Source organism: Nicotiana tabacum, chromosome 8 (assembly GCF_000715075.1).
Source record: "Nicotiana tabacum cultivar K326 chromosome 8, ASM71507v2, whole genome shotgun sequence".
Lineage (NCBI taxonomy): Eukaryota > Viridiplantae > Streptophyta > Magnoliopsida > Solanales > Solanaceae > Nicotiana > Nicotiana tabacum.
The window spans coordinates 25,085,603-25,103,124 of record NC_134087.1 but is presented as its reverse complement, the minus strand read 5'-3'; the positions used below and the strand labels follow the sequence as shown (position 1 = coordinate 25,103,124).

The window sequence follows — 17,522 nt, the reverse complement described above, 5'->3', positions numbered from 1 at the left end:
TTCCCAAGGTTCACGATGTCATATCTGCGAGACTAGATTCCCCATGACAGGGTTCACTATGTTTATCTTGCATGATCTGTTGATTTGTCTGTATCCTCTTGTCTAGCCATAACTAGGCTCTTCCTCAATCAACTACTAACTACTCGTTGGCCCATTCTCATATCAATATTTCATGTAATCTTTGTTGGGTTATTTCCTTTATCTTAACTTACGTCTTGTATTGGCTCCTTGTTTATCAATAACATCTTAGGCAGGAACCATTGCTTCTTCTCCTTGATGTCGTGTTTGCATAATGTTATGGAATCGTAGGATTTCTTTCCATTTTCCTTTGGCATCGGTTAACCTCTTTTTGAGATTTTGGAGTATGGTTTTATTGGTCGATTTTGCTTGTATGTCCCCACTAAGGTGATAAAGTATTGACAAGATCCTTCTAATCTTGCGGTCCTCGAGAAATTTGGTCACTTTGCTGCCGATAAATTGTTTCCCGTTGTCACATACGATTTCAGATGGCATTCCGAACCGACATATGGTGTGATACCAAATGAAGTCAATGACTTCCTTCTCCCTGACCTTCTCGTACACTTGCGCTTCAACCTACTTAGAAAAATAGTCAGTCATAAACAATATAAATTGAGCCTTACCGGGTGCCCATGAAAGAGGGCCAACGATGTCCATTCCCCACTTCATGAATGGCCATGGCGACAAGACCGAATGCTGCAGCTCCCTGGTTTGGTGAATTATTGGAGCATGTCTTTGGCATTCATCACATTTTCGTACGAAATCTTTCGCATCTTTTTCCATGTCGATCCAGTAATAACTGGCTCTGATTACCTTTGAACCAATGAGTCAGCGCTTGAATGATTTCTGCAGGTGCCCTCGTGGACTTCCCTTAGAACATACCCGATATATACTAGTCCCAAACATATTTCTAGTGGGCCATCTAACATTCTTCTGAACAAGGTTCCATCTTCAGACAAGCTGAATCGGGATGCCTTTGTGCGCAGGGTCCTCGATTCTTTTGGGTCTGAGGGCAGTCTCCTGATCTTCAAATATTCTACATATTTGTTTCTCCAATCCCAAGTCAAACTTGTAGAGTTTATTTCGGTGTGACCTTATTCCACTATCGATCTCATGAGTTGTATGACTGCCCCTGAGTTGAGCTCTTCATCTTCAACCGATGGCCATAAGTTTGCAAGGGCATCGACCTTGCTATTCTGATCCTGAGGTACGTGTTGCAAAGTCCACTCTTTGAATCGATGTAATGTTACCTGCAACTTATCTAGGTATCTTTGCATTCATTCTTCTCTGACTTTGAATGTCCCATTAACTTGGTTCCCCACAAGGAGGGAGTCGCACTTAGCTTTGATCACCTCCGCCCCCAATCTTTTGGCTAGTTCGAGATCTGCAATCATGGCCTCATAATCGACCTCGTTGTTAGTTAATTTCAAAGTTCTAATAGATTGTCTAACTACATTGCCTTTTGGTGGCTTCAATACAATGCAAAGTCCGGACCTTTTTGTGTTCAAGGTGACATCCATAAAAAGGGTCCAAATTCCCAAAGACGTCCCAGAGTTTACCAATAACTCTTTTCCACCTCGGGTATTAGGGTTGGCGCAAAGTCAACCACGAAATCTACCAAAATTTGAGATTTAATGGTCGTCCGTGGTCGATACTCAATATCGTACCCGCTGATTTCCACAACTCATTTGGCCAATCGTCCCGAGAGTTCGGGTTTATGCATTATATTTTTCAATGGGTAAGCTGTCACAACACATATAGGATGGCACTAAAAATATGGTTTAGTTTACTAGAGGCGCTTAGCAAAGCAAGCACCAATTTTTCTAGGTGAGGGTACCTAGTTTTGGCCTCACCCAGGGTCCTGCTAACATAATAAATTGGAAATTGCGTACCTTAATCTTTCCGAACTAGGATTCCATTTACCGCTACCTCTGATACTGCCAAGTACAGGTATAGTTGTTCGTCTACCTTCAACGTGTGAAGTAATGACGGGCTCGATAGATATCGCTTGGGTTCTTCAAAGGCCCGTTGGCATTCTAGGGTCCATGTGAAGTTGTATTTCTTCTTCAGTAATAAGAAAAATTGGTGGCTCTTATCGAAGGACCTCGAGATAAATCGCTCCAGGGCGGCAATGCGCCCGATTAGCCTTTGCACGGCCTTCACGTTGTCCACTACCGTGATATCCTCGATAGCTTTGATCTTGTCGGGGTTGATCTCGATTCCTCGGTTGGATACCATGAACCTGAGAAGTTACCTGATCCGACTCTAAACGTACATTTCTCCGGATTCAGCTTCATGTTCTACTTTTTTAATATGCTGAAGGTTTCCTGCAAATGCTTTAAATGGTCCTCTACTCACAGGGACTTAACCAACATATCGTCAATGTAAACTTTCATGGATTTCCCTATTTATTCTTTGAACATCTGGTTTACTAGCCATTGGTAAGTGGCACCAGCATTTTTTAACCCAAATGGCACATGTTATAGTAGTATGTGCCATACTTAGTGATGAAGGAGATTTTTTCTTGATCATCCGGGTTCATTCGTATTTGGTTGTACCCAGAGCAAGCATTGAGAAAACTGAGGATCTCGTGGCATCGATCATGCGATCGATATTAGACAAAGGGAAAGTGTCCTTGGGACATTCCTTATTATAATCTTTATAATCTACATACATTCTCAGTTTGTTCCCTTTTTAGGGACTACCAATACGTTTGCTAACTGTTTTGGGTATTTAACTTCCCGAATGAACCCTATTTTAAGGAGTTTAGTTACCTCGTCCTTGCTGAAAGCATGTTTGATCTCAGACTGGGTTTCCTCTTCTATTTGACCGGGTGGAATTTTTGGTCCAGGCTTATCTTGTGAGTGGTAATCTCCGGCAGAATGCCTGCCATATCAAGATGGGACCAAGCAAAACAATCTATGTTAGCTATAAGAAATTGAATGAGTTTTTTCCTAAGCTTGGGGGTTAACCCCGTGCCCAGGTATACCTTCTGATCGAGTAGATGTTGATCAATGTGACTTGTTCCAGCTCTTCGACCATTGATTTTGTAGCATCGGAATCATCAGGGACTATAAAAGATCTTGGAACTCTGTAATCATCGTCTTCATCGGTCCCCTATTTATCCGATTGGGTCGTGGCTGGTGTCGATAATTGCTATTTAATTTCCTATTTTATATCCGAACTCAGTCCGTTTGATGTTGTCAGTGTTGATACCAGCATCACTTCTTCGGCTGCAAACATTTCCTTTGAGGATGGTTGCTCCCCATAGATCGTTTTAATCCCTTCTAGCGTCAGAAATTTAACACTTGGTGAAGAGTCGAGGGCACTGCCCTTATGTTGTGGATCCTTGACATCCCGAACTGGGCATTGTACCTCATGTCTCCCTCAATCACATAAAACTTGGCTTCCTGGATGGTCCCGACGACATTTACTGGTAATGTTATTTCTCCCTTAGCATTTTCACATGCCATGTTGAATTCATTTAGCACTCGGGATGCAGGCACGATTTGGTCTTGTAGGCCGAGTTGTTTTACGACCCTCGATCAAGTGATGTTACCGAACTACTTGGATCGATTAACATACATTTAACTTGAGATTTATTCATGAGTACACATATTACCAGTAAATCATTGTGGGGCTGCACGATTCCTTCTGCGTCCTCGTCGCTGAAAGACAAAGTCCCTTCTGGTATGTAATCTTAAGTCCATTTTTCCCTTGTGATGGATACTTTGACGCGCTTTAACATTGGATCTTGAGGAACATCGACCCCTCCGATGATCATGTGAATGACGTGTTTAGGTTCTTCTTGCTCGGTTTATTTATTAGAGTTCCTATTTCTGAAATTATTTTTGGCTCGGTCACTCAGGAATTCTCGAAGATGCCCGTTGTTGAATAACCGGGCTACCTCCTCCCTCAACTGTCGGCAATCCTATGTTCTGTGACCATAAGTTCCATGATATTTGTACATCTGGTTTGGATCCCTTTGGGCTTGGTCGGATTGTAAAGGTCGTGGCCATTTGGTATCTTTGATGCGTCTGATAGCCGATACGATGGCAACAACATCAATGTTAAAAGTTATATTTTAATAACCTCGGTGCTTCTTTAGGTCTGATAGGCCTGTCGAAATTGTTCTTGCTCATGGATCCCCGACTGCTCTGGCCTCGGTCATTTCTCCTTTCATTTTGCATAGAGCCTCGTTCGTGCCCATTGCTTCTTCAATCCTCATTACGACTGATACCGATCCCTGTTCGGCCTTGGTTCACGATCGATATCTCTCTTGATTCTGTCGATGGGTCTAATAGGATAAACGGACCCAGAAGGATCCCCTAGTTGATCATCTTTGACTTTGATCTTTGATTGATATCGGTTATGCACATCAGCCTAAGTGACAACCGGATATTCTATCAGATTATACTTCAATTGTTGTGAAGCAACCGAACTTTGAACATTGAGTCCTTGGGTAAAAGTTTGAACGGACCAATCGTCAGCGACTGGTGGCAAGTCCATCTGTTCCATTTGAAATCGAGATTCGAACTCTCTGAGCATTTCATTATCCTTTTGCCTTACTTTGAAGAGGTCCGACTTCCTGATTTCGACCTTGATAGCCCTATCGTGTGCTTTCACAAAAGAGTCTGCAAGCATAGCAAATGAGTAAATAGAATTAGGGGGTAAGTTGTGATACCATATTATAGCTCCCTTTGATATGGTTTCTCCGAATTTCTTCAGCTAGACAGACTCGATCTCATCATCCTCCAAGTCGTTTCCTTTGATGGCGCATGTGTATGAAGTGACATGCTCGTTTGGGTCAGTTATTCAATTGTACTTAGGAATCTCGGGCATGTAAAATTTATTAGGGATCGGCTTTGGAGCCGCACTTGGAGAGAAAGGTTTCTGTACAAACTTCTTGGAGTCCAAACATTTCAGTAATGATGGCGCTCCTGGGATCTTGTCGACCCTGGAATTATAGGTTTCCACCTTTTTGTCGTTTGCTTCGATTTTCTTCTCTCCTGATTCTATTCGTTTTATCAGCTCCTCAAGAATTTTTATGATCTCTGGGTTATTACCCGACTCGTTCTCCACTTGACCTCTCCGCGACCTGTTCCTCCCTACGGGTGATCTCTCGAGATAGATCGGGCTCAATTTTGCTCGGTACGCGACTCTGTTTTTGTAACTGAACTATCGCCGCATCTTGAGTATGTAACATTTTGAAAATCATCCGTGGATTGATCTCGTCTCCTCCATTGTTTTGAGTGTTTTGTGTTGTCGACAGGGCTCCACCACAGATGCTATTCTCGAGGTCATAAGGAAGGCTTGTGTCAATAGTCACATGCGAATTAGCATCCAACGGGTCAACAATTGGAATTCTGATGGGATCAACGGGCGGTACCTCGTTACCGGGCCCTATGTTATTGTTTTCACCATGGTGACCAGACTCATCGTAAGTAGGTAGAGGTGCTAATTGTGAGTTTGACATTTTGAACTTAAGCTTGAAATCAGAGACACTTCAAAGAACAAGTGTAAAATAGAGTGTGTTTATGGAAATTTGTGTCAAACAACCACTATTATACTTAACCCCATAGTGGGCGCCAAACTGTTTACCCTTAAAATCGGGTAACAATTGAATTTATAAGTAGTTTTAAGGATACGTGAATTAATTCGACACAAAGCGATAAATTGAATTATAAATAAGCGAACAATAATAAAGTAAATTCAAACCGCATGACTTGAACAACTATAGCCTTGAAAAGTAAATCTCACTTGAACTAGATGATATCAGATACAAAAGAATAGTAGCTTGCAGGAAGAAAATTATATTATAATGCTTTGGGATACGTGTAACAATGTCCTTTACAAATTATTAGACCCCTTTTATATAATAAGGTCCTACTTTAGGTACAATTCTATAAAAGGTAAAAAATCTCATGAATTGCTAATCAGCTGGTCTCTCGTTAATATGTGCCGAGATTCCCGTCGTGATATCCGACTGGTTATAGATATTTCAACCTTCCATTATTTCGGTTCGATAATGTTTTCTCGAGCTCATTCGAAGTTCGGGGTCGGTTCCGGAGTCACAGACTCGTATGTTCTAACCTCGTACCTTGGTTTGATGGGATCCGGGGTCGATCTTCAATCCATTACGTTTCAGTTTCGATATGTCATGTAATTGTAGAGCCCGATTTCAACCGTATAATAACAGTATTTTTAATTTTAGCATAACTTATTTCTAAACCAAAGCGATTCGGTACTAGGATCTCAGTATACCCATTGTGTGTACGCTGCGCGTCTATTTAAGTTCGGAATTACTTGCAACTACTTCCTGATAGCGACCTCTAGTTAAAGGTCGAAGTCGAACACGTTGCCTCACAAGCTCAAGCTCTTCCCCACGTAAACCCTCACTTTAGCGCCTTATATGCGCGTTACACTCGAGCACCGCTTCGCTTACGTAAAACTTGTTCGACTTTTAACCTCTTTCGAACGGAATCGCCGAACCAGCCTTCCAAGCCTGTTAAAACTCGAACAATTTCCCCCGAATCTAACACCGGTCCCAGTCAAAGACAAAAAAAGCTACTCCGAACCTCAGGTTCGGTACCTTACTTGACAGCCTGTTTTGCTATTTTCGGCTTTCTTCACTTTGATATTCGTTAGTTTTTCTCACTTTTTTATTAAGTTCTCTTCAGTAGGAATCTTTTACGAGCTATGAATGATGAATTTTCTCGAAGAGGAAGTTGAATTTTGGAGTTGAATTCTTCAGACTTAGTGTCTGTGTTTAAGTTTTTTTCCGTTGATTTTGTGAGAATTAATGTTCGAATAAAAGTGTAATTTGATTGAAGTTTATGATCGGGAGTACGAAATTCCTGATTGACGGGTTAATTTGAGCTTTTCTACTCGAATTACTCTTTCGTTGAGGTAATTTTCGGCTGGAGTTTTTTCCCCCACTTGTGTTTCAGCTTCTTGAGCTTGTGAACTGACATTTGAATTCGTGAATTAGAATCCCTGCTGGTGTTACTGTATGGTTATGGAGTCTTAATTTTCTTATCGATTAAGATTTTGATTCTTATTTCATGAATTTTATTAATTATCTTGTTTTTACGGCTGAATTTGTGTGTATTAGGGTTCTTTTTGCGGAGTTGTTTCTTGAATCAGCAATGCTGGATTTGACCTTCGTAACTGGTAAAGTATCTGCCTGAGGAAAATCGGTTCCGTTTATTCTCTGTTTTAGTTTTTCTTTTACTTGTAATTTTGGTGAACTGTTTTTATGCTTAAAAAATTGTAGCTCTGTGATTGCTGTGGATATCGTAGTTTTGCTGGGCGGAATTTCCTGCAGAAAGTGATCGGGTGAAATCATGGCGCAGAGTAATTGGGAAGCAGATAAGATGTATGCAACTTCCTCCTGCGAGTCAGCTGATTGTAAATTTTCAGTTTCTTTATTAAGGATGGAACAGGAACGTGCTAAACGTTTATCATCCATGCTTCACTACCCAAGATTAAAATATTGTATAATTTTTTTTTTTGATAAGTCAATTAAGTGCCAAATTCTCAAAAATAGTCGAAATAACAAACAAACTTTCCAATCTTTCAAGTTCCTAGTCGAGGGGGAAAAGTAAAACTCCTCATCATTAAAGAGCCGTACTAGTTATTTGTGGACAGAGTTACTCGGTACTTGTGCTGATGGGAAGTAGCAGGTACCCTGTGGAGTATTCAGTGCAAGCTGGGCATGGCATCACTGTTGTAAAAAAAAAAAAAGAGTACTAGTTGTTTACAGTTATGACTTTATTGATTTTCATCCTCTGTTGATTTTGTTGTGTTGCTAGGCTTGATGTTTACATTCATGACTACTTGTTGAAAAGAAAGCTTCATAATTCTGCAAAAGCTTTCATGACGGAAGGGAAGGTTGCTACAGATCCCGTAGGTAATGATGTTAAACAATTCTCTACGTGTTGAGTTCTTTCTACTCTCTCTCACTATATATATATTATATCATGGATCATGGATCATGGATCATGGATCATAGATAATATGATATATATCATATTATCTCTAGCTTTTTGGCTAATTAATCTGCAGAATGGATCATGCTGATTCTCTTTTTTTATAACTTCTACCCATAGTTTGATTATGTTTGGTCCATATTAGGTGTTCATAATTTGATTTGTCCTATTGTAGCCATTGATGCACCTGGAGGGTTTCTATTTGAATGGTGGTCCGTGTTTTGGGACATTTTCATTGCACGGACAAATGAAAAACATTCTGAAGCAGCAGCAGCATACATAGAGGTTTGTTTTAACTTATGCAATGTGCCATTCGTCACCCTAATATTTTAATTATAACCAGCCTGAAGCACCTTGTTTTTGTTTGGTTTGAACTCTAGACACAGCAGATGAAAGCAAGGGAGCATCAACAGCAGCTGCAGATGCAGCAATTGCAACTCATGCAACAGCGAAATGCCCAGTTACAACGAAGGGATCAAAATCCCTCCCTTGGTGGTTCTATAAGTGCTATAAACTCTGAGGGCATGATGGGGCAACCATCTGCTAGTGTTTTGGCCATGAAAATGTACGAGGAACAAATGAAGCACCCTCACTCCTTGGATTCGGAGACATCACCTCTTATTGATCCCAATAGGATGGCTCTTCTCAAATCTGCAACTAATCATCAACGGTATGAGTCTTGCAACATTTTCTGGCAACATCTTCTTTGCTTGTTCCATTACATTAGGTAGCCTCAATTGACTTGTTGCATGATTTTTCTGAACTTCTGTACCTGCGTGTGTTCTCTGTTGATTCAGCCAGTTGGCACAAGGTAATCCGGGGAGCATGTCTGCAGCATTGCAGCAAATGCAAGGGCGCCCTCAGCTGGCAACGGTGACTAGATTTCTCTTATTTTAGTAGACAACATCTATCTATTCTTGAGTTTATTTTTTTTTGTCTTGGACCAAGCTCAGCTCAATATCCTTGGAAAATATGTAGGATATTAAAACAGAAGTGAACTTGAGTTGTAATCAGAAATCTTTGCCCATGGATCCTTCATCAATTTATGGCCAAGCAATTCTACAGTCAAAGTCGGGACTTGGTGGTGCAGGTATTGTTCCTTGGTTGCTTATAAGTTATAACACCCTATGTCCACCTACTCAACTAATGATATCTAGTCGATAGTGTTTTATTTTTATATGAAATGCACATGGAATGAGTTTGGCATAATTTCTTATTTATTCTTGAAATGAAGCATGGAGTTCTCTTATGAACTCTTTTAATCCATACCTCTGCATGGCAAACATCCTTATGAAGTATGGATTTTCCATATACTTCCCCATATCCAAGTAAGGCAGTCATTTGCCATAATCTGAACTCATCCAATTTTTCCATTTGTTGGCTACCAGATTAGTGGATATGCCTCTCCTCTATGGTAACTTTCATGAATGACATTGCTCTTTCTTTTTCCTGTACTGCAAGTTCTAGAAGATTAAAACTTCCACTCTAAGAGGATTGGCCCAGGACTTCAAAAATGATTACTTCCAGCTTCAATCTGTTCTATGTTCAATCATATATAAATGACATAACTAATGCATTACCCAGCACCCACATTTTTCCCTTATTGATTGCCATTTTGGCCTAGCTGATTGTCCGTGATATCCATGTTAGTGCTAGGTAGAATTTTGGAGTCAATTGTTGGTCGTGCTCCTTCAACTGGCATCATGCAAATTTTCAGACCCACGTTTGTTACTTATAGCCTGTTTGGCCAAGCTTCTTTTTGGCCAAAAGTGCTTTTTTTTTTTTTTTGTCAAAAACACTTTTGGCCAAAAATTGAGGTGTTTGGCCAAGCTTTTGGAATGAAAAAAAGTGCTTTTGAGGAGAAGCAGAAGCAGTTTTGGAGAAGCAGAAAAAAGTAGCTTCTCTCCAAAAGTACTTTTTTGAGAAGCACTTTTGAGAAAAATACATTTAGAAGCAGTTTTTTAAAGCTTGGCCAAACACTAATTGCTGCTCAGAAGTGCTTTTCAAACTAATTAGCCAAACACAAACTGTTTCTCACCAAAAGTACTTTTGAGAAAAGCACTTTTGAAAAAAAACACTTCTCAAAATAAGCTGATTTTTGCAGCTTGGCCAAAGGGGCTATTATTCGCGTATGTTATTTCTGATTTTATAGCATTCGTAATGGACATAAATCATGAAATTATTGTTGGAATGTTTTAGGACGCTGTTGTTATGTCTGATTAATGTTTTGACTTCCTCAGATGAAAATTGTCCAATGTAGTTGGGACATGGATATCCGATTTTTTTTTTTTTTCAACATCACATTTCGGTAAATTTTCGGGCATCTCAAGCTTCATTGATCTGTCTTTAGCAGCAACAGTTGGCGTGAGTGTAGGTACATTTTTTAGTGTTCTTTATGGGCATCAGTAATAAGTCCTTTTCTCTGCTTTTTATCTTTTCATTGGTTTGTTTTGTGGATTTGACTCGTTCCAACACTTTCTTGAGACTCGTTCCAACACTTCCGTGAAAGTTCCGTTTTCTCTTTTTCCTTTTTTTAATATAATGTAAAGTCAGGTCTTGCTCTTGAATTCTTTTTATGGGGATAGTTCTATATCAATTTTATTGATGATTATATTGGCGACCACTCAGGTAACTTGTCCTTTCATTTTCTCCTGGTTCTTTAGGTTTGAACCAAGGTGTTACTGGTCTACCATTGAAGGGTTGGCCGTTAACTGTAAGTTACTATTTCTTTCATTCACCGTGTATGTTGAATTTCTACAATTTTGATATTCAGTGGTTGTGTTTTTTTCATTAATATTGTTAGGGAATTGACCATTTGAGGCCGAGTATGGGTTTGCAAGTACAGAAGCCCAATATACAGACCCAAAATCAATTTCTTTTGGCATCACAACAACAGCAGGTTCTTGCACAAGGTAACCTGAATTCCCCTAACTATGGATATGGGGGATCACAACAACAGCAGGTTCTTTCACAAGCTCAAGCACAAGGTAACTTGAATTCCCCTAACTATGGATATGGTGGATTACCAAGAGGTAACTTCAATGCAAAAGATGTTCAGCCACCAAGAAATGATGGATCCATATGCTCTCCAGTACAATCAAATTCACCAAAGGTTAAGTCTACTGTCCTAGAATGAAGAACAGTATCTGCATTGGCTAATTATTTTGTGTATTGCCCATTACACAATCTAAAAACTATTTTTCACAGCTAGAGCATACCGGTTGTTTTCCTCTTCCACTCAGAAATTTTAGTGTGTTGTATTTTCAACTGTGTTTTCCTCGAGGTGCCTTTGTAGTTTTTCTTCGTAGGGTGAAAAATGAAGAGATATGATGCAATTGAAGTTTGTCTTTGAAGGCAATGCATACAAATATTGAGGCTGCTGAAGCCAATTCATACAAATAATGAGGAAATAGTGTAACATAAGCTAAACCATGTCGGAAAATTTCCCAATCTACTAAAAAGTTTGGGAGGGCCGGCCGGCATGAGGGAGGGCGGGAGGGTGGGTAATGGACCTACTTACCTTGCTTGTAGACCTGCTGCAGAGCTAACCGCTGTTCTATTGGTGTGTTGGTTGCTACCAAGACGATTTCTTTATGCCCATCAAAGGATCTAAGAATCATGGAAGACGTAATTGAAATATGCACCGGAAATTAAATCACATTGGTATAAATTGCCGGAAAGGAAAAAGAGGAGGAAAGAAGCAAGGGACTGAGTGACAAAGCGAGGTTCCAGCAGGTAGGTAATTCAAGGAATAGAGGTTTTCCTTGCTTAGGAAATCTTTCTCTTTGTCAAGGCCTCTCAGTCAGGATGTTTGCTTCAGTTAGAGTGAAAATTTTGAGGAACCTCTTTTCTGTGAGAATTACGCTGCTTCCATGATTTAGAGTAAATTCTCTAGAGCTGCGATGCTATAGACCCCACACTGTGGGAATACACTGGGTTTGTTGTTGTTTGTTGTTCTCTAGAGCCCGATGCTCAAAGTTGGTTGAAATTCTTACCTTATTTATGTTCTCCAAAAAAAAAAAAGAGCAGTCCTTACTTACCTTTGCTGGTGCATTGGTATACATTGCTTCATCCCAAGTTTGGCGAACTAAGTAGGAACCCCCCCTCCCCCCCCCCCCCCAACAAAAAAGAAAAGAAAAAAACTAGTCCCTAAACTGTGATTCAACAAGCGAGTAGCAGGCCGTGCTTCACTGGCGCCGGATTCTTAAACTTTGAACTTATTTGGTTCACCTAACCTTCACCTTTACTATACCCTTTCGGATAAACCATCATGTTCTGATGCAAGAACAATCATCAAAAACTGAGTGGGAATTTGTGGCCAATGGATGTTCTTAGCCACTGAAGTGCTAGGATTATATATCAAAAAGCTGATGCAATCGAAACCAGTTGAAAACCAATTATTAGGAATTTGAGGCTAGATCTCAACCAAAATGCAATGAAGCCTTAGCTTTTTGTTAGGTGTTATCTCAACCAAAATGCAATGAATTGTACATCTTTCAGAATAATTTCCATCATCCCAGCTTTCTCGAGCAGTTGCCATGCCTTGCCTTGCCTTGCAGCTATCCTTGAGAGCTCCTCTTAAATTGATCCGCACTGACTCATTGTGTGTGATGATGTTTACGGCTTTTAAACAATGATGTGTCTTACTGTATATTCAAAAAGGCTCTCTCATTTTAGTTGCAACGACTTGAATATTATACTCTAAACTGCTTGTGTACTAATTACTTGTTTTAAACAGATGAAAATGGCCCAAATACAGCAATCCTCCTCTCAACAACAGGACCAGATGCAGCAACAGCAGCAACTGCCACAGGTTGGCTTAACCAGATAGAGTTCACATCTGATTTTAGCTTTAATGATATCTACCAACAGATTTAGTTTCTATTAATTTAAATTATCTAAACTATCAAAGCAATGGAAGAGAAGTTTAACTTTCTTCATCCTGTGATTCAGAACGGCAGAAAAAGGAAGCAACATTCGTCATCTGGACCTGCCAATAGTACTGGCACTGGAAATACTGTTGGCCCTTCACCAAGCTCACCAGCATCAACTCATACACCTGGTGATGGGATGACTAGTGCTAGCAGCCTGCAGCATGTCAGCAGTGTGTCAAAAAGCATGATGATGTACGGAGGAGACGGAACTGGTGGTATTGCATCCTCTACAAATCAGCTGGTAAAACTTACAGTTATTCATGCACATTCTTTTATATTGCAGTTCTGTACATCTTTCATATTTGTAATGAAGTACTATTATTTATCATATGGTTCCAGGATCTTTGATGAATAAGAACACTGAGTTGATTAATCTTTATGCATTTTGAAGTTCATAATCTTGTTACATTTGAAATATGGTATCGCCAATATGCCTTTATCTGTTGTACAGGATGACTTGGAGACGTTTGGAGACATTGGTTCCCTGGAAGATAATGTGGAGTCATTTTTGTCACATGATGGAGGAGATGGAAATATCTATGGCACACTGAAGCAAACTCTTACTGAGCACAAACCTGAGTCTTCCAAAGGTGATAACTCGTTACGTGTAAATGCTGCTTTCATTGTCGTTTTTCTTGCAACTTTACTAAGAGGATAACTATATCAGGATTCTCCTTTGGAGAAGTTGGTTGTATACGCACAAGGAATAAAGTTACTTGCTGTCATTTCTCGTCAGATGGGAAGTTGCTCGCTAGTGCTGGACATGACAAGAAGGTAGAATGCACTTCCTTAGAATCTAATATCTTTAGCATGTAGATAATTGGATGGAGCATTGAAAATCCATTCCAACGGTGGATGTGCTTTTCAGTGGCTAAATTTCCTTTATCCGTAAATACTTCACTAAGGACTGAACATTTTCTGCTGCACTTTTGTTTTCGTTAGAGCAATTGTCCTTACAAGTTCTTTCCTCTGTATTTATCAGGCTGTTCTGTGGAACATGGATACCTTGCAAAAGGAGACCACCCCTGAAGAACATCAATACTTGATTACAGATGTCCGGTTCAGGCCTAATTCAACTCAGCTTGCAACTGCTTCATTTGACAAGTCTGTGAGATTGTGGGACGCTGCTAATGTAATTGTTTAGAAACTTTCTGCTGAATAATTATTTAATTTTCACCATGTTGAAGCAGGCCTTACCTCAAGTTGCGTTCTACATGACACCTGATCTATATGCATGCTTTTTAGATAATCTGAGTGTTTTGTATTATTCAACAAAATCAATCTATATTTTACCACATATTATCAATCAATTACCCCTTGTTAAATTTATCTTTTGCAGCCTAGCTACTGTTTGAATTCATATACGGGGCATACTTCTCATGTTATGTCGCTGGATTTCCACCCGAAAAAGAATGATCTGTTCTGTTTCTGCGACAGCAACAATGAGATTCGCTACTGGAGTATTAGTCCATTCTCATGTACACGGGTGTCAAAGGTTTGCCATTTAGTATTCATTATGTTTTTTTTTTTTTTTTGTAATGATAATTTTGTATTGAACTATCTTCAATTTGTCTCCTCTTTTTGTAGCAAGGAGGCAGTGCACAAGTGAGATTCCAGCCCATAACTGGTCATCTGCTGGCAGCCGCATCAGATAAGGTGGTTTCAATCTTTGACGTCGAAAATGACAGGCAACTACAGTCTTTCCAGGTTCATCATTACCTTCCCTCTTTTGGTGGATTAAATTGACTGTTACTCGATCAATTTATTTTTCTGGCACTTCCGTTTTTTCTGGATGTTCCAGCCATATGCCTCACATCCCAAAGTAATTGTATTTGCAGGGACATTCTGGAGTGGTGAACTACCTTTGTTGGGATCTCAATGGTGATCTACTTGCATCAGTAAGTGAGGAGTCCGTTAAAGTTTGGTCATTGACCACCGGTGATTGTATCCATGAGCTAAGTACCAATGAGAATCAGTTCCACTCTTGTGTCTTTCATCCTAGCTATTCAGCTTTATTGGTGATTGGAGGAATGAGGGTAATTATTGCTTTCTTTTTCCAATTCTACTTACTATCATTTCTGTAAGATGTCCATTTATTTAGCTACTGTTGAAAGAATACCCAACAAAGCTCCTTTAAAATCTTTTATGCTTGGTATTGAAATTGACTATATTTTTGTGAATTCATGCAACAGTCTTTGGAGCTGTGGAACATGGTTGAGAATAAAAGCATGACAATTCCAGCCCACGATAACATTATCGCTGCTCTAGCACAGTCACCGGTGACTGGAATGGTCGCTTCCGCAAGTCATGACAGTTCTGTGAAGTTGTGGAAATAAACAAGGAGTCGCGGCAACGTCACCATAAGAGCGGTGGACATTTACTTCTGCTCCAGGTGCTTAGGGAAAAAGTCCGGGTTGATGTTGTAGTCTATTGTTGTTTAAAGAGATCTCCATTTTTCTGTTTGTTAAGTCACATTAGAGTTGTGGTTTGCTTAAAGCAAGTTGAGCACACTGAGCAAATGGTTCGGTAGTATTAGGGGAAGCATAACAACTGCAACTGTTCTTGGTGATTAACAACAACTAATAACATGATAAAGATTTCAGCGTATGCTGTGTGCAGCAAATGCGTCTAGATGCCATCCCCCGCAACATGTTCTACGCCTGATAGCACCCATTTCGAGCTCTTCATAATCAAACTAATGAAAACTAAGATGATTTAGAAATGAATTCTCTAGGATTTTGTGTTTACGGGTGTGGCCTTTTTTGAATAATATTCTCCTTCAAGAATCTCCTTCTTTTGAGTAGAATTTTACGAGGTCAGCGTTTTTTTCCAATCACTTAGAAGTACTGAATAAGATCATTATTGTTACGATAAATATCATATTATGGTGGATGTCTACTCTTCCTCAGATCATGTGAAATACTTAATGACCTATTCAATGAAATATTTTTTATGTTCAATGACATATTCCATGACATATTTTCTTCACTTTTCATGCCTATATAAAGGTTTGTAATAGATAGGAAAATACACACAATTAAAGAAAAAAATCTCTTCCTTCTCTCTATCTCCATTTCTTGTTCATGTTTTACTAAATTGCTTTTATTTTCTTGTTCCATATTGCTACTTTGAGTTATATTTCATAACACGTTATCAGCACGAGTCTCTAACCAATTGTATATATATATCTACAAAATTTTTTCTACATCCGGAAAGATTACAATTAGAAGCTATACATATCATCACATGGTTAAATGTAAAGAGAAACTACATATGGTAAGTAATGAAATGTAAGAAGGTATGATTATCTTATACTTGTCATTCCTTTAAAATCTCATATGCACACAACTTCGTACTACACTTGTATTGCATAAGCACATATTAATATTACATCTTTTATATCACATGAATGGAATAAAATTTTCGAAGTTCTATATGTGAAAATCATAGTAGCAGTTAATTGTTGATATGATGCATGTCATCGTAACCAAGGATATTTTATATAAATTGTCTTATGCATATTTATGTGTTAACTATCTTCAATCTGTCCTGCCGCTTTAAACATTTTCTTTTACTTGGATGAATATTTTTTTTTCCTTTTGGATTTTTACACTTGCATATAGTACCAAAAAAAAGGAATAAAAAATAAAATAAAATTGGTCATACTGATTAAAAGCATAAATCATCTTGAAGAAAACAAGAAATACTTCACATCTTTATCTAGGTTGATTAATTACTTCTTTGGTATTTGGAAAACAAACCAGCTATTGAGAAAGTATACTTCATAATTTATGGTCGTATCATTTGAAAGCAAACAATGATTAGTATGACTACTAGAAGAGGTATTTTTGAGTATCCATGACCTACTTGATGCTTGCTACTAACTTACCATTTTTAAGTATTTTATATGAATGATGCACAAGCTACAACTGGTAAGTTGTTACCTATAATGTCACTTTTCAGGTAATATAAATGCTGAATTTATGTATTAGTATTATATATGTGTTAGGTGTACTTTTGATAAATTTATTCACTAATTGCTTGGTTGAATTGAGTGAAGAAAAGTCATGGCGTTAAATCAAATCCAATAGGGTATACCCCGAAAACAACAATATTTTGAGAGAGACTCAATAAATATTATGACAATGATTTTATGATCCTTTTAAACTCTAATAGAATTTAAAAGAAATATTCTGACTACAAACAATTGTATTTCATATAGATGTTACAAATAATTAATAAAGCTTTACGTTGATTTGAGATTTGTACACTTATTTAAGAAAGCAAATTTGATTTGCTAAGTCGCAAATTAGTTGTGTATAACTTTCTTGGCATGTGATTGAAATTAAGGCTTGAGAATGAATCTCAATATTGTTTAGCCTATTATGCCATTGATTGAGGGTAAGACATCGAGATCAAGTCCTGATGCTCCATAATGATAAGAGTTGGGTTTGAGTCCCAATTTATTATGGCCTAACATGCCTTTATATTGGTAAGATATTGGGTTTGAGTCCCAATGTACCATATTGATGATATAATGATGACTAAAGAAAAATAATATATTTTTCATGAAAAGGCA

The 17,522-nt window shown here is 38.7% G+C and overlaps 1 protein-coding gene across 4 annotated transcripts; it reads left to right on the top strand.

The window, feature by feature from the left end:
- Positions 1–6,385: 6,385 nt before the first annotated feature.
- LOC107769679 (transcriptional corepressor LEUNIG_HOMOLOG) lies at positions 6,386–15,548 on the top strand. Of its 4 annotated transcripts, none has more exons than XM_016588917.2 (19): positions 6,386–6,601; positions 7,133–7,191; positions 7,321–7,396; positions 7,833–7,930; positions 8,185–8,294; positions 8,390–8,679; positions 8,807–8,882; positions 8,988–9,099; positions 10,673–10,722; positions 10,813–11,121; positions 12,748–12,822; positions 12,963–13,184; positions 13,395–13,533; positions 13,611–13,717; positions 13,926–14,075; positions 14,283–14,438; positions 14,531–14,650; positions 14,782–14,979; positions 15,136–15,548. In XM_016588917.2, the coding sequence occupies exons 3-19, from the start codon at positions 7,365–7,367 to the stop codon at positions 15,277–15,279; spliced, it is 2,388 nt and encodes a 795-aa protein (XP_016444403.1). In that variant the 5' UTR covers positions 6,386–6,601; positions 7,133–7,191; positions 7,321–7,364; the 3' UTR covers positions 15,280–15,548. The 4 variants fall into 4 exon arrangements, with proteins under 4 accessions (XP_016444403.1, XP_016444401.1, XP_016444402.1 ...); XM_016588915.2 differs by having other exon boundaries at positions 7,295–7,396; XM_016588916.2 differs by lacking the exon at positions 6,386–6,601 and adding an exon at positions 6,650–6,927.
- The last annotated feature ends 1,974 nt before the right edge of the window (positions 15,549–17,522 follow it).

What these genes read in the sequence shown, in the direction of transcription:
- LOC107769679 (XM_016588917.2), top strand. Translation starts at nt 7,365, where the DNA reads ATGGCGCAGAGTAATTGGGAAGCAGATAAGAT. An exon ending in GTCGGGACTTGGTGGTGCAG is followed by an intron (nt 9,100 to 10,672) that starts GTATTGTTCCTT and finishes CTGGTTCTTTAG; the next exon opens with GTTTGAACCAAGGTGTTACT. An exon ending in CAAACCTGAGTCTTCCAAAG is followed by an intron (nt 13,534 to 13,610) that starts GTGATAACTCGT and finishes TAACTATATCAG; the next exon opens with GATTCTCCTTTGGAGAAGTT.